At 38.4% G+C, this 17521-nt stretch overlaps 1 protein-coding gene across 1 annotated transcript; it reads left to right on the top strand.

Moving 5' to 3' along the window:
- Window positions 1–12342: 12342 nt before the first annotated feature.
- Window positions 12343–16265, top strand: LOC104591360 (putative leucine-rich repeat receptor-like protein kinase At1g68400). Its single transcript, XM_010250154.3, has 3 exons — window positions 12343–13582; window positions 14280–14669; window positions 15439–16265. Exons 1-3 carry the CDS (start codon window positions 12733–12735, stop codon window positions 16029–16031), a joined length of 1833 nt encoding a protein of 610 aa, XP_010248456.1. The 5' UTR covers window positions 12343–12732; the 3' UTR covers window positions 16032–16265.
- The last annotated feature ends 1256 nt before the right edge of the window (window positions 16266–17521 follow it).

The raw sequence follows: 17521 nt of genomic DNA, 5'->3' as shown, positions 1-17521 counted from the left end.
AGAGAAGTGAACCCATTATTAACATGATCTCCTTCAAGCAGCTCTCAGTAATTGGATTTCTTCGTCCCAAGATCATTTGAAATCTTTAATTTGGGAGGGGTATTTAAGAAGAGCAATTTAGTCCAATAAAACCAAGTTTTTCCTCCCACTCGGTGTTTTGGTAATTATCTTGAAAACGTTCTAGCTTGCCATACATACTATAATGGGTTAAAAACTCAAAAGCTAAGGGTGCAAGTTGGAGGGGGTTAGGTCGGGTTAAGGTCAATCCAAACCCAACCCGAGCTGTTGAACCCCCAACTCTAACCCTAACCCGGTTGGGATGGGATCAGGTTAGGTTTGGGTCGGTCCAACTTCTCTACCTTTGTCAAATGATGTTATTTTTTAAACTCAAGAGTTCAAGTTAATTCAATTTTAATATTATTTTGTGTAAAATGACCTAATTGTGATGTTTTAGAAAAGGGAAAATCTATGATTCCAGAAAGGTATGATATCGGAAAGGCTTTGACCAATCACAAGTCCCTCGTGAACTTTGATGAAAACCCACCTGATTGATTAGTACTTTTATGGTGTCGGTTGATTGGTTGTAAGTTTTTCCACAATCATGTCTTTCTAGCATCATAGTCGAGCCCTTTAGAAATAGGGAAAATTTCTTAAAGTACCCCCTATGGTTTACAAAATTGACTAGATCTATCCCTGCCTTTTACATATTGTCTTAAAGTGCCCTTAAGTTTTCTGACAATTGACTAGCTATACCTTGCTTTTAGGGTCCATTACAATCCATGTGCATGTGACACCACATGATGTATAAAATATTTTTAAAACTCAATTTTACCCTTTTGTGGTCACTTTGCCTTCTATTGTTTTTCAAATTTTCAAAATGAAACTTAATACATGTAAGAATCAAACTCAAAAGAGGTTTAGTTCAGCTCCCAAAGTGCTTCATATCCCTATCTTATATTTCACATCTTTATGAAGGAAAATCAGAGCTCTAGTGGTGAACAGACCATGTAAAGACATGCTAAAAAAGAAAGAAAATCCCGCAAACATTATATTCTGAGAATACAAAGACTCCCTAAGGACCTTGTATTCATGCTACAACAATGAGGCAAGTGTAATGGTTGAGCACCTCCATTCACACCCATCTCCTAGTCTACATCATACTGCTAGTCTACATCATCCTTGAGAATCCTCGTAGCAAAATAAACAAAGACGAAATCCACATGAGCATGGTAGTAAATTGGAGTCCGTGAGATCAATTAATGGTTATATGCAAGGTTTAAAGTTTCGATATGGCTACACCTTTACCAACGTATTAGATATATCGATATTTTGAACTTTGGTTCCATGACCACATCGCTCCACGTTTGTTAGAAAACTAATATTGCTTTGAGAGATTAGGCGGACTCTATCGACGAAAGACATCATCAAGCCTCCATGCACGACCATTGGGTGCTGACTTAGGGACTGTTCCCTTGGAATCTGGTTTCAAAGTGCCCGCTACAGTGGTTTTGTTGGTCAATTCAGGAGGAACAATTGATGTAATAGGGATTCCTGGTTGAGTTGGAGTTTTTAGTGGTCGGGTGCTATTGCAGTAGATTTATTGAAATGTTTCATTTTGAAAATTTAAAGAAGAATAATGAGTAAATTAGTCTTTTCCATTTTTTCGTTATGAATGTTAACGACAATGAGGGTTTAATCAATTGTTAGAAAATTTGGAGGTACTTTAAGTCAATTTCTAAACAGTAAGGGTGTATAAATCAATTTCCTAAACCATAGAAGTATTTTAAGAAATTTGCCATTCTGCCTTTAAATTTAAAATTTAAAATTTTTTACACAATATGCATGCATAAATATATAAACATAAGAACTTGCATACATAAATATATGTTTCTATAATATTTATACATCCAAATATAAAATTAAATCCGGCTCAATTGGCTAAGACCTCAAACCTAATCCAACCCGAAGTTAAATTGAATTCATATTTTTCAAACTTTAACCCAATCCAACTCAACCCAACTTTTTGGACTGGGTTCAAGTTGGATTTGGCCTAACCCGGCCCAAGTTGGAGCCCTTACTCAAACCTTGTTGGTAGGCCTTGGCAACAACAAAGGAGAAGAAGAAACGAACTTGACATGCATCCCACTGTAGCAATGTACAGATTCCATCTTCTGGTTCTTTCTTCACATAAAAAAGAAAGAAACGGCATTACCCAGCTCAGTTGGGCCATGCTATATGCAGAATCCTTGGAGGGGCTTACTGGATCTGAGTTTAACCTCCGATATTTTTTTGGGCTTCATGCACCTAGCCAGTCTTTGATTATATCGTTCAGAAATGAGAATTTAGGGCCCGTTTGGGTGGTTTGAAACTTTCATCGAGATGCTTTGGCGAAGCCATTGAAAGAAGATTCAGAGGCACTCCCGTCTGAACAGCTTATAAGCAACGTTTGGTGAAAAATACATGAATCCCAAATTAATTATATTTCAACCAAAAAATTAAAAGAAAAAAAAAGAAATATTCCCATAGAACTTTTAGTGGCTTCTACCAAACAGTAAAGTTTCAGGTTTTCAGCCCTCCCAAATGGGCCCTTAGTGCTTTATATTGCAATGGATACATGCTCAATTTATCAAGGCCCCCAAGTTGCTTGGTCCAGCTCAATTTACATATTATGTTTATTTAAATTATAATAAATATTTCATACATATATTATATATTATTTTTAAAATAGGACAAGTTTCTTAAAGTACCCTTGTAGTTTAGAAAGTTGATTAATTCTGTCTTTACTATTTATATATTATCTTAAAAGTATCGTTAAATTTTTTGATAATTATCTAAAACCTCCCATACTATTAATTCTCGTTCACATATAACTGATATATTTTTAAATCCCTAAAATACCCTTTTATGATTCTACTCCATCTCTGGTTCCGTCTCCAATTTCATCTTCTCGTCTCCGTTTTAGTAAAACACCCATCAAATGCAAATGCCAATTAAAACGCCCATTAATAACAGAGAATGACCATGTCTTATAGTATTATTAATAATAGAAGACGTACACTACAGCTCTATGATAATGTGGTGTATACCCAAATGTCCGCCTCCAATTCCATGATATGGGTTTCCTCCATGATTTCTCATTTTTAATAACAACAAAAAATTAATATTAATTAAAATAAATTTCAATAAATCATAACAAATTGACAACAATGAAAAATTTACCTCTCGGTGGGGGAAATTCGAGGGCAACAAACCAATCTTACAATTGGCCCCTCTCCCATCGATTTAAAGGTTCGGTTCATGACAACTTCTCCTTGCCTACTCTGGATTAAGACAACCCCTGGGACAGAGGATGAGCCAACCACCAGGGTTAGAGCGAAACCGAACTGGGGGAGGGGACAAATGGTGTTATCATGGATGCAAAGGCTAAGATGTACATGACAAAAGAGAGTCATTATCATCCACCCTTATCGTTCTTTAGCCAACCGGTCTTTGTTGCTTGCAACAGATTCATCCATCCCCCAGCCTTTATGTTTGAATCTAGTTGCAAAGACCTGAATTCACAATGAACAACGGAGACTTCTCTCTGTCTTGCAGTGATGGCTTGGACAATGATTGAAAGAGGAAAGTAGTTCCTCTTCATCCTTTCAATGGACCTAGACTATCTTATAGTTCTTGAAATTTTTTATCAGTTGGGTTTCATCTTGAAATTTTGAGGAGGATAAACTTGATATTTCATTTTGTTTGGCTATTGTTTATTGACGATGTCAATTGTCAGAAAATTTAAGAGTACTGTAAGACAATATGTAAACAGTAAAGGTAGAATTAGTCAATTTCCTAAACTATAAGAATACATTAAGAAACTTTCATTTAAAATATATTATACTTATATTAATGACATAGGCCCAATACCAGGCATATCCCAGCCCATGATCACCCCTACCCCAGTGATGCCAATTGGCTCTCCACTCCTTAATTCCCCTATGTAATATATCCGAAAAAGGTGCCAATTCTTTTCGAAAAAAAAAAAGAAGGTTCTAATTGCCTCAATTGGTAGAGTTTCTGGCTAGTTATAGCGTAGATTTTCATGAATGTCAAATTCCGCCTTTACCAGGGTTTGGGTGATGCGAAAGATTTTCCCTTTAGGCCTTGTTCGTTTAGAATTTTTGTAACTTGCCCGAGTATGTGCACTTATCCAATTAAATGCTTCTTCGGTAATACTTACCCATGCTCTTTTAATTCTCAAGTACTAGAATGACTTTTTTACCCATAAAAAACCAATACTAAAATGGGTAAACTTGTTCTATTATGTTTTATAAATTTTCTCTGTGGGAAAGTTATTTGTCTACCTAAGAATTGGATAAATTTTAGGGTTTTTAGCCATTAAGGGCACTTTTGCCCTTAATATCAATAAAATAATATATTTTATATAATAACAGAAATAAGATATCTTTTTTTTCGAAAAATATCGATGAATGTCCTTATTTTTAACGGAAATGAGATACTCGGTTAAGCCCAATCATTTTAACGGCATTCTTCGGTAGCAAATAAGGGCTTAACGGAAAATTTAAAACGAACGCGGTCAAATAAGGGCATCCTCATCTCGTCGGAAAAATGAGATATCTTAATGCCGATAACAACTTCTCTTTCAAGCGGAGAATGCTTGTTCCAGCTTCTTCGACCAACAGTTTTCGATGACTGTCACCTTCTTATTGAATTTTAAATTCAGCCTACCGGTGATAATGGCCCTGCTCCATCGAGTTCGCCCTTTGGCCGCGACAGCTAGGACTTGATCCATGGCTTTGCATACAGCTCGACCACGAGGCGGAGCTTTCGAGGACGCAGGGGATTGATTCCGGCGAACTTGTCGCAAAGCTTCGGTGCGGCATCTACCTTTTGGAGACCTGAGCGAAGAGAGACAGTGCATCGATTTACTTGAGAGTTCCTCTCCCAGACCGATGCGTACAACAACCTCTAGCAACACCTACTCCGCCTCATGGCTTGGCATCCGTTGCACCGACATTAGGGTCACTACTCTCTCTCTCTCTTCTTTCCCTTCTTTAGACCTACATGGGCCAATTGATTCACTTGCTCACCTGACCAGCTCCACCTCCTCAACCTCAAATCCATAGGAACATAATTCACTTGCTCACCTCGACCAGCTCCGCCTCCTCGACCTCAAATCCATAGGAACAGACTCAACGGTAGCATTCTCATCGTCACCAATTGCACCAATCTCAAGCTGCTATATCTTGCCAGAAATGACTTCTCCGTGTTGGGCCCAGCCCATTATGGGATATTGACCCATATTATAGCCCACTCTCCTTCAGCCAACTATTTTTTTTTTTTGTTTTTCAAAAAAGAAAAACAAAAACTAGGGTTAGATCCTTTTTGTGCGCGGCGTGTTGAAGAGAGAGAGGAAAAGAGAGAAATCGAAATACTGTGCAGATTTCTCAGTGCGCAGAGTTCATCAAACGGCCGGAACTTTCCGATCCACCATCCGATCGAGCAGAAATTTGGACAGTAAGTGGATGACTCATTTTTCGTTATTCTGAACGGTCGGATCTTTAATCGGAGATCTGAATCGCCGGTTATTTGAGGTCGAACAGAAGCAACTCGTAGTTGTTCGGGAAAAGAAAACATCTCATGGCAGTCTTCATCAATTACTCTGATCAAGGGTCATTTGTGGTTCGATTTGGCCGATATTTGGTGAGATTTTTCTAAACTCACAGACCTACGATCTAAACGGTGGAGATCTGATTTGGAGTAGTGAAGGTCTCCATGTTGTGGCCTGAACAGTAGCCGCGTTTGTGAGTTTTTCTGACTGTTATTTTCACCGCTTTTAATATTCTCGTTTGTATGTTTGAGAATCTGTATTTGCTCTAAGTTTGTGAGCATATTGTGGTATTTGAGTTGTTGTAATTGTTACCTCAAGTTATTAGTGGAGATTTTTGGTTGGGTCTCCTTGGCCCCGTGGTTTTTTACCCTTCACATTGGAGGGGTTTTCCATGTTAAATATCGTGTGTGTCTCTCTTTGCTTGGCTTATGATTGTTTTTGTTGATATCTTGCTTGGAATTGTGATAGCTGAATATCTACAAGTTTTTATTTTTGAGAGAGAAATAGTTTGTGGTTAAACTTAGTTTCTTCCCAACAAAGTGGTATCAGAGCCAGGTTATTTGTTTGTGGATTTGTTTGATTGCATGATGGAGCCTAATTATGGTAAAATGATTAGTTTGAATGGCACCAATTACCACAAGTGGGGAGGAAAAATGAAGGATCTACTATTTGTGAATAAGTTATATTTACCAGTTTTTTCTACTCAAAAACCTGAAAATAAATCTGATGAAAAATGGGCTTTTGAGCATGAGATGGTTTGTGGCTTTATTCGACAATGGGTAGATGATAATGTTTTGAATCATATTGCTAATGATTCACATGCCAGAACCTTGTGGGATAAGCTTGAGACTTTGTATGCCTCTAAATCTGGGAACAATAAATTATTTTTGTTGAAATAAGCTATGAATTTGAGGTACAAGGAAGGTACTCCTATTTCTGATCACATAAGTGAATTTCAGGGGTGCTTTGATCAATTGTCCGACATGGGTATTAAATTTGAAGGTGAAATTTTGGGACTTTGGTTGTTTAATACTCTACCTGAGTCTTGGGAAAATTTGCGCGTGACTTTGTCCAGTTCTGCTCCTGGTGGTGTAGTGACCTTGGAATATGTAAAAGCTGTTGTTTTGAATGAAGAAGTCAGACGACGAACTCAACAAGCATCATCTTCTCAATCAGAGGTTTTGATTACTGAAAATAGGGGGAGAAGCAATGATAGAGACCGAGGACAAGGTAACAGAGGTAAAAGTAGGGCTATAAGCAAATCAAGGTCTAAGTACAAAAACCTTGAATGCAACTATTGTGGTAAAAAGTGACATATCAAAAGATTTTGTTTTCAGCTGAAGAAGGACAATAAAGGTAACAAAGGTAAGCAACAAAATAAAGATAATGACAATGATGATCGTGTTGCCACCACCACTGCAGGTGATCTTGTGATTGTTTGTGATGAGAATTTGATTAATGTTGCTTGTGATGAGACAAGTTGGGTTGTTGACAGTGGTGCCTGTTTTCATGTTACATCGAGAAAGGATTTTTTCACATCTTATACTCCAGGTGATTATGGGGTTTTAAAGATGGGTAATTTGTCAAAGGTGATTGGCATTGGCACTATTTGTCTAAAAACAAGAAATGGGAATGAATTGATTTTGAAAAATGGCAAACATGCACCAGACATTCGTTTGCATCTGATTTCTACCAGTGTTCTTGATGATGATGGTTATGTTAGTACCTTTGGTAATGGACAATGGAAACTCTCGAAAGGTTCTTTGGTTGTGGCACATGGAAAGAAGTATTCTGGTCTGTACTAGACCAAAACTCCAGTTTCCATTGATGGTGTGAATGCAGTTGAGTGTGATAACTCATCAGTGTTATGGCACAAAAGACTAAGCCACATCAGTGAGAAGGGACTTGATTGTTTGGCCAGGAAGAATCTACTTTCAGGTTTGAAAAGTGCAAAGTTAGAAAACTGTGCTCATTGCTTGGCTACAAAACAAAATAGTCTCTTTCAAGAGCCATCCTCCCTCTAGGAAATTAGAGTTGCTTGAGTTGGTGCATTCAGACCTCTGTGGTCCGATGAAGACAAAACATTTGGTGGTGCACTTTATTTTATTACTTTTATTGATGATCATTCAATGAAACTTTGGGTTTATGTCTTGAAGAGTAAAGACTAGGTACTTGGTGTCTTTAAGTAGTTTCAGGCTTCTGTTGAGAGGGAAACAGGGAAGAAACTAAAATGTATTCGCATTGATAATGGTGGTGAATATTGTGGGCCATTTGATGAGTACTACAGGCAGCAGGGCATTAGACACCAGAAGACGCCCCCTAAGACTCCTCAGCTTAATCGCCTAGCAAAGAGGATGAACGGGACGTTGATGGAGAGAGTTAGATGTTTGCTTTCAGAAGCAAAGTTGCCTGGATCTTTTTGGGGTGAGGCTTTATATACTGCTGCACATGTTATTAATTTATCTCCTGTTGTTGCTTTGCAAGCTGATATTCCTGACAGGGTGTGGTACGGAAAAGATGTATCCTATGACCACTTACGTGTCTTTGGCTGTAAAGCATTTGTGCATGTGCCAAAAGATGAAAGGTCCAAGTTAGATGTCAAGACAAGACAATGTATCTTCATTGGCTATGGTCATGATGAATTTGGATATAGATTGTACGATCCAGTTGAAAAGAAGCTTGTAAGAAGTCGTGCTATTATTTTTATGGAGGATCAGACCATTGAGGATATTGATAAGGCGAAGAAATCAAAGTCTTCAAGTACTGATGGATTGGTTGATCTTAATCCAGTTCCTGAGACACATACGCCCAGTGTAGCTGAGTTTGGTAATCATGATGATGTCTAGAATCATATTCATGATGATTTGATTGAGGATAATGATGATGATGTTGCTGATGATATTGATGCTTCTGCCAGTAGTGCTATTGGTGAACCTGTTGCCCCACTTAGAATGTCTTCTAAACAGCATATTCCCTCTACTCGTTATTCTTCTAATGAATATGTGCTTCTCACTGATGGGGGAGAACCTGATTGCTACAAAGAAGCTATGGAGTCTGAGCACAAGAAAGAATGGGTTGTCGCTATGAATGATGAGATAAAATCTTTGGTTGACAACCATACTTTTGAACTGGTCAAGTTGCCTAAGGACAGGAAAGCTTTGCAAAATCGGTGGGTTTACGGGTTAAAGACTGAGGAGAATACTTCTAATCCACGATACAAAGCTAGATTAGTTGTCAAAGGCTATCGTCATAAAAAGGGAATTGACTTTGAGGAGATTTTCTCGCCTATTGTCAAAATATCTTCTATCCAAGTTGTTCTTGGTTTGGCAGCCAGTCTTGACTTAGAGGTTGAGCAGATGGATGTAAAAACTGTTTTCCTTCACAGTGATTTGGAAGAGGAAATTTACATGGAGCAACCAGAAGGTTTTGTGGTGAAGGGTAAAGAAAACTATGTCTGCAGATTGAAGAAAAGTCTATATGGGTTGAAACAAGCCCCGAGACAATGGTACAAGAAGTTTGAGTCTGTTATGATTCAGTAGGGATTCAAGAAGACAACCTCAGACCATTGTGTTTTTGTGCAGAAGTTTTCTGATAATGACTTCATCATTTTATTGCTCTATGTTGATGACATGTTGATTGTTGGTTATAACTGTTCTAAAATTGACAGGTTGAAAAATGAGCTTAGTAAATCTTTTGCAATGAAAGACTTAGGACCAGCAAGATATATACTTGGCATGCAGATTACTCGTGACAGAGAGGCCAAGAAGTTGTGGTTATCTCAAGAGAAGTATATTGAGAAAATACTTCAGCGGTTTCATATGGATAAGGCTAAAGTGGTAAGTACACCTCTTGCTTTACACTTTAAGCTTAGTACTAGACAAGCTCCTTCTAGTGATAAAGAAAAAGGAGAAATGCAACGTATTCCTTATGCATCTGCAGTAGGAAGTTTAATGTATGCAATTGTTTGCACAATGCCTGATATAGCTCATGCAGTTGGTGTTGTTAGTCGTTTTCTATCCAATCCAGGTAGAGAACATTGGACTGCCGTGAAGTGGATATTGAGATATCTCCAGAGTACTTCTAGTTTAAAACTCTATTTTGGAATTGGGAAACCTATTCTTTGTAGTTTTACAGATTCAGACATGGCTGGGGATGTTGATTCTAGAAAGTCTACTTCTGGTTATTTGATTACCTTTGCAGGGGGAGCTGTGGCCTGGCAGTCTAGGTTGCAGATGTGTGTTGCATTGTCTACGACTGAGGCTGAGTTCATCACTATTACTGAAGCATGTAAGGAGTTGTTGTGGATGAAAAAGTTTGTGCATGAACTTGGTTTCACTCAACAGAGGTATGTCATTGTGATAGTCAGAGTGCTATTCATCTTGATAAGAATCCAACATTTCATAATAGATCGAAGCATATTGATGTAAGATATCATTGGATTCGAAATGTTTTGAACTCCAAGTTTATTGAACTTGAAAAGATTCACACTGACAAAAATGCTGCTGACATGATGACAAAAGTGGTGCCTCGAGAGAAGCTTGAACTGTGCCGGAGCAGCCGGCCTTAAATTTGCATAGTTGCCTTTTTTTGAAGTGTCTCTCTTCTCTCATGGGCTAGAGGGGGAGAATTGTTGGGCCCAACCCATTATGGGATATTGCCCATATTATAGCCCACTCTCCTTTAGCCAACTGTTTTTTTTTTTTTTGTTTTTCAAAAAAGAAAAACAAAAACTAGGGTTAGATCTTTTTTTGCGCGCGGCGTATTGAAGAGAGAGAGGAAAAGAGAAAAATCGAAATACTGTGCAGATTTCTCAGTGCGCAGAGTTCATCAAATGGCCGAAACTTTCCGATCCACCGTCCGATCGAGCAGAAATTTGGACAGTAAGTGGATGACTCATTTTTCGTTATTCTGAACGATCGGATCTTTGATCGGAGCTCTGAATCGCTGGTTATTTGAGGTCTAACAGAAGCAACTCGTAGTTGTTCGGGAAAAGAAAACATCTCATGGCAGTCTTCATCAATTACTCTGATCAAGGGTCATTTGTGGTTCGATTTGGCTGAAATTTGGTGAGATTGTTCGAAACTCACAGACCTACGATCTGAACGGTGGAGATCTGATTTGGAGTAGTGAAGGTCTCCATGTTGTGGCCTGAACAGTAGCCGCGTTTGTGAGTTTTTCTGACTGTTATTTTCACCGTTTTTAATATTCTCGTTTGTATGTTTGAGAATCTGTATTTGCTCTAAGTTTGTGAGCATATTGTGGTATTTGAGTTGCTGTAATTGTTACCTCAAGTTATTAGTGGAGATTTTTGGTTGGGTCTCCTTGGCCCCGTGGTTTTTTACCCTTCACATTGGAGGGGTTTTCCATGTTAAATATCGTGTGTGTCTCTCTTTGCTTGGCTTATGATTGTTTTTGTTGATATCTTGCTTGGAATTGTGATAGTTGAATATCTACAAGTTTTTATTTTTGGGAGAGAAATAGTTTGTGGATAAACTTAGTTTCTTCCCAACACTGCGACGTGGTCTCAACTAAGATTGGTTCCCTCAAGCATCTCTTTCGGCTTGACCTCTCCGACAACAATCTGCAAAGGCCCCATCCCGAATTTTCCATTGATAGCACAAAATATACCCATCGCCTTTCCTTCTTAGAATAGGGTAATTTTTCCATTTTTAAAAGTTACAGAAGATTAAGGCGAATGCCCTTATGTCCTCGTGGACGGGATGAAGACGAATGAACATGGTGGCGATTCCTAGTTTAAAAAGTTTCCGTTAAGATATCTCATTTCGCTGGCAAGATGAGAATGCCTTTATTTGACCGTGTTCATCTTAAATTTTTCGTTAAACCCTTATTTTCTACCGAAGAATGCCGTTAAGATGATTGGGCTTAATGGGGTTTCTCATTTCCATTAAAAATAAGGGCATTCGCCGGCCAAATACAGAGGAGGAAGACGAATGCCCTTATTTGATATTTTTCAAAAAAATATATTTCATATCGGTTATTATACAAAATATATTATTTTTTTATATTAAAGGCAAAAAGTTGCCCTTAACGGCCTATTACAGGTGAAGCTAATTTTACCGTTTGAGAGATTGAGATTTTTCCTTTATACAAGACTCCATTGCCCCATGGAATGCTTGCGTCAATATTCTTTATACAAGGACCTGAGTTAGGTGACGAGTCATGGAAGGGGCAAATAGCTTTGGCTGACTTGGAACAGCCAAAGTTTTTCCGTGCCCCACATCTGACATTTTAACCTCTTTTTAGGGTGTGTTTGGCATCACTTTTTGTTTCTACTTGAATCGTTTTGGATTGATCAATATAAATCGGTGAGAAATAGGTATTATTTTTAGGAACAGCATCTGACAGGTGCATTTTTAAGGTATGCTTATTGCAATCATAAATAGCCTTTAATAACAATTATGTGGCAATTTGTATTGATCAGCCCAAAACGTTTGAAATAGAAATAAGCAGTTGGCACAACTGCCAATCAACCTTACAACCCCTCCTTTATATTCCCTGGAAAATAACCAGAAAAGGGAATTAATAAAATCATCAAATTCCATAATCTGCCCAACGACCCAACAAACAAGAGATAACGGCCCCCAACAAATACAACGTTTGCTGTCAAAAGTCAATTTCTCCTTTCCTTCTCTCCACCCTCTCTCTTCTCTTTTTCCAATTTCTTCACTTGTCTCTTAGTTTATGTCACCTTGCTTCTCATGCGCACTTAGAGAATTAAGAGTTTGACAAACCTGTAATAAGATACCGATACCATCCTTTTCTTTTCGGACCCGTACAATCACATGAATTAACTCCCTCTTAGAATTGGAGTTCTGGAGTTCTGAAGTCTGACCTGCAACCAGAACTAGTCAGAAATCCTTCAGTTCAAAGACCCAGTTCAGGCTTAATCCTGTTTGGGAGTCTATATACAATGAGAGTTTCTCTGCCAGGTATCTTCATTTTGCTTCATGGTTTCCCTGTATAATCACATGAATTAACTCCCTCTTAGTATTGGAGTTCTGGAGTTCTGAAGTCTGACCTGCAACCAGAACCAGTCAGAAATCATTCAGTTCAGAAGACCCAGTTCAGGCTTAATCCTGTTTGGGAGTCTACATACCATGAGGTTTTCTCTGCTAGGTATCTTCATTTGCTTCATGGTTTCCATGACCCAATTAGTAAGTATTCATACTTCTCAAGTGGGCAAGTACTACCCATATGAAAGAGATGCTCTCATTCCACTGAGGGATTCCCTCAATTCTACATTGAATCTACACTCAAATTGGACAGGCCCTCCTTGCTATGGTGATAAAAGCAAGTGGGTTGGTATTGCCTGTTCTGATTGGCATGTAGTTGAGATCGTCCTGGAGGGAATTCAGTTAACTGGTTCTCTTCCACCTTCATTTCCACAAAGTATTACTCTGTTAAGGAAGCTTAACTTGGCAAACAATTCACTTGTTGGTCCTCTTCCCAATCTCACAAACCTTGTGAACCTGCAATTCATCTTCCTCTCGCATAACCGATTATCAGGTTCAATCCCACTCGGCCTTGTTAAGTTGCCAGCTTTAGCAGGGCTAGAGCTGCAAGAGAATCGTCTCACAGGCCATATCCCACCTTTTGATCAGCCATCTCTAAGGAATTTCAATGTCTCAGGCAACCTTCTTGAAGGCTCAGTTCCTGAAACTCCCACTCTTCAGAGGTTCTCCAAGAGTTCTTATGATCATAACTTAGAATTGTGTGGGAAGCCTTTGGATGGACCATGCCCTGTTGTTCCTCCTGCTCCACCAGTTGAACCTTCAGCTCCTCCTAATCCAAGCCATCCGGTTCCGTCCAAGGGCAAAAACAAGACTCTGAAAGCATGGATTATTACTTTGGTTATAGTAGCAGCGGTGTCAGTTCCTTTGCTTGTCATGCTTGTTTTTTTGTGTTACCAGAGGAGGCATGGAAAGGGAACAAAAGGAGAGCACTCAGGTACATTTCTTGTTCCACGCTTTCTTATTAGTTAAAGCAGGGAACAACTCTTAAACCCAAGTTTCTCTTTTGAAATTGGTTGGATACTCTTTTGAAATTATTGTAGATTTCAATGCATGTTAGGACATAACCCAAGAACGGTGTATACCGATGTGATTGCACTTAGTTTTACCAGATAGGATTTGAAAGTTGGGGATATGGGTATGCAGCTCCTGATGGTAAAAGATGAGTGCTTTTGTCCTTTCATTACCAAAATTTTCAATGAAGTTTCTTTGTTGTGGTTTTCCAATAAAGCAGCAATGAATGGTTGTCCAGTTTGTCTTGAGATTCATGACTCTATATAGTACAAAACCATGGAATTTCTTTTTTTTTTTTTCTGCATGTTCTTTCTTTTTGTTGTTCAATGTTGCAGACATACAGCCTTTGGCTGATACAAAGTTGGTCTTCTATTTAGGAATTTCACAAAATTTGTTAAGAACTTTCCCTCAACTTTCTATTTTTCTTGTTTTCTATCAAACCAAACATAGCATAAAGGATAAATTTTCGCTAGTCCTCCATATTCTGACGTTAGTTGTTGATCTACACTCGTGACATCCCAATGAAAAGGAAAGAAGAGTAGGAATTTGTCTAGAAGGATTCTTGCTGTTCCATGACATGTAGAATTCAGATTCAGATTTTATTTTCTTCTTGGTGACAGGAGAGGATTTTGTGGAAACAGTAGAAAAGAAAAAGCAGAGTGCAGGAAGCACAGAAGATACTGAGAGAGCATTGGATCTGGAGTTTTTTGACAAAGAAAGAGCAACATTTGACCTAGATGATCTGTTAAGGTCTTCTGCGGAATTGTTGGGCAAGGGAAACTTAGGAATCACTTACAAAGCAAGACTGGACACACGGTCCACAGTAACTGTGAAAAGACTAAAGGAGACGAATGTGTTAAGCAAGAAGGAATTTCTTCAAGGGATGCAGTTGCTAGGAAAAATGAGACATGACAACCTAGTAGAGCTCATCTCTCTGTACTACTCCAAGGATGAGAAGCTGGTTATCTATGAATACATCCCTCATGGGAGCTTGTATCATCTTTTACATGGTATAGTCTCTTCCGTTTTCCTTTCTCCAAGACAGTCACAAGAAGCCGTCTTTATTTTCTTTTCTTGGTAAAGAAGGTCCAAATCTCATTTTTATTTATATAGATTTTTCTGTATAATAATAACTAGAATGAGACTCATTCATGAGGTGAGAGGCTACTGTCTGACACAGTGACACACCACAACTGGTAAAACCAATGTCCATGAATCATTTGAGGTTTTCTCCCAAAACATTGGTTAAGAGTTAGGCTTGCATATATAAAGCAGTGCTTTAAAAACTGGCCTGGAAATGAAACCGGTTTTCCATGTGTGTTGAGACAGCAGTTCAACCATCTGGGTCAAATGGGTCAGCCTGGGATGTCATAATTAAACAATAAAATATAAAAAACAGACAACGAGTCTCTTACAAGAAGCTCAAATCTGCAGCTCAGCAGCTGTAATGGTGTCTAAGATGTAAAAAGACCATAGGCTCTGCAAAATTGTGAGTGTTCATCTGTTTTCTTGCTCAAAAGCTTAGTAAGTTGTAAGGAAATGGGTCTTAAGGGCAACCAGTATAATTCATTTGGAATGAATGGCAACTTCTTGGATCTACCAAGATGTGAACATAGGATCAGTAAAGGATCCAGGAGTAGATAGGCTATTTGGTTTTGAATAGTATTAATTTGTACATCTATTGTTGTTTTTATTGCTTAGCAAATTAATATGAAACAGAATGAATTTCCATTCACACATTAGTTTCAGTTCAATGATTTTCATATTTTTGGGTTCTAGACAACAGAGGAGAAAGAAGGGTAGTAGCTTTGAATTGGAGGAGAAGGCTTTCAATAGTGGAAGGAATAGCCAAGGGTCTGACTTACCTTCATGAATGCTTGCCTTCTCACAGTGTGCCCCATGCAAACCTTAAGTCCTCCAACATTCTCATCATTTACAACAACCAGAATTATCAACCTAAGCTAACAGACTTCGGCTTCCTTCCATTCCTCCCTCGGAGATACTCTGAAAAACTCTCCATCAGAATGTCACCAGAATTCTCACAGAACAAAAAACTGACCCACAAGATTGACGTATACTGCTTTGGCATTGTGTTACTGGAGATCATAACAGGACTAAGTCCAGGTGAGTTCTCAAAGGGAAATGATGATACAACAGGTGATCTTTCAGACCAGGTGCGGGCAGCAGTTAGCCATGAATGGTCCACAGATATACTGGACATGGAGCTGCTATCTGCAAAAGATGGTCATGATGAGATGCTGCATCTTATAGAGATAGCTCTTGAGTGTACAGCAATGGAACCAGAGGACCGACCGAATATGACTGAAGTGTTGAGAAGGATTGAAAAGATTCACAAAGGGAGAGATACATAAAGCAGAAGATGTGAAATCATATTAGTTCAACCTTTCTGGGAAGAACCTTGCTTGATTGCCTATGAAAGACAAAACAGTTGATTCAGTTTGTTTGCCTTGTATCTATGTAAAGAGCCAAGAATCATGGTTGACTTCACTACTTGGTTTTCTTTATGCTTCTGTGAAATTCTCTGCAAGGCCTGTTTTGTGCGCTGGCAGTGTAACAGTGAGATAAATTGAATGAGTATTTACATACCCACAGTGGTCTACAATTTTCCTTCATTTCAATTTTAGGCTACCCTCCTTCTCTGTTAAATAATCAAGATTTTACGTTCTTTGCACATCATTTATCTTGTTCTTGTTATTACTTGGTATCATTGTTGTTTGGGTTGAAAGTGGATAAGTATAATAAATTGAAATCAGGCTTATAAGGTGGTATGAACTCTCATACTTATCACATCCTCTACAAGTTTCTAGGGAATTGTTTGATATCAGCTCAAGTGGCTGATTAATGGTATGCAATGTTGATTACTTTAGCCCTAAGGCTGTTTTCAGTTTAATAGAAAAATAAGAGAGAAACAGAGGGTTAAGTGTCTTAGTATATAGCTATTTTGTCCACTAAAAGACAACACAATAATCCATTTAGTTCAGTCACATCAGCCATTATCAAAAGGTCCCTAATACTTGGTTTATATAAAACTAATTTTTATGAGTCATTAATGGAAAAAGTTGTAATAATTAATGAAGTACCTGCCAAGTAAGCTCTCTAGTTTTTCCCAATTTACCAAATGGGCTTAAAATCAGGCTTGACACAAGCCCACAAAGAAACTTTTAGCCATGACCTAGTTAGGGCTTCAAACCGCACACCCTGACACCAGATTTCCTGCCCACAACTCTTGTCCAATTAAATTAAATCCAAATTTGGCTGATTTATAATCGGATCGAATATGGATTTATCCAATCTGGTCCAGTATGTTCTAATCTGATCCAATAATATTTAAAGATTTACATTTTTCTATAGAAGTTCCCATTGGTAAAGGTTGGTTTGAATGTTGTGTGGTTCCAATGAAAAATTCTTTTCAAGTAGGGGTGATCAGGGCTCATGGGTCGGGTTTAGAACCTACGGTAAAAAAAATATTGTTTTCAAAGGAGGGGTGATCATGGTTCATGGGTCGGGTTTAGAACCTATGATAAAGGGCAATAGCCCAGGCTCGGCCCAAAATCAAGCCTCAAACCTAGAAATTTGCTGGATGGGCTGAAAGAAAGAGAATTAATGGTTGTGAGCCCATGCATTTTATGACTACTGGAGTAATGAACAGCCACTTCATCTGCATTCAACTGATCGGAATAAATAGATAACCCTCCTCGTGTCACCATTGACAAAGGTGGAGCTACATTGTTATGATGATGATTAATTGAACCCATTCAATCTTGGGGTGATTCATAATTTATGTTAGGTTTAAATGTTCTCAAAAATGGCCCCACCCAAATAAAAAATTGAATGAAAGAGA

The sequence above is a fragment of the Nelumbo nucifera genome, chromosome 3 (assembly GCF_055504915.1).
Source record: "Nelumbo nucifera cultivar China Antique chromosome 3, China Antique-T2T, whole genome shotgun sequence".
NCBI classification, from domain to species: Eukaryota; Viridiplantae; Streptophyta; class Magnoliopsida; order Proteales; family Nelumbonaceae; genus Nelumbo; species Nelumbo nucifera.
Note: the sequence above shows the minus strand (reverse complement) of the source record. Positions and strands in the feature narration are given on the sequence as shown.

What these genes read in the sequence shown, in the direction of transcription:
- LOC104591360 (XM_010250154.3), top strand. Translation starts at nt 12,733, where the DNA reads ATGAGGTTTTCTCTGCTAGGTATCTTCATTTGCTTCATGGTTTCCATG. An exon ending in AACAAAAGGAGAGCACTCAG is followed by an intron (nt 13,583 to 14,279) that starts GTACATTTCTTG and finishes TCTTGGTGACAG; the next exon opens with GAGAGGATTTTGTGGAAACA. An exon ending in CTTGTATCATCTTTTACATG is followed by an intron (nt 14,670 to 15,438) that starts GTATAGTCTCTT and finishes TTTGGGTTCTAG; the next exon opens with ACAACAGAGGAGAAAGAAGG.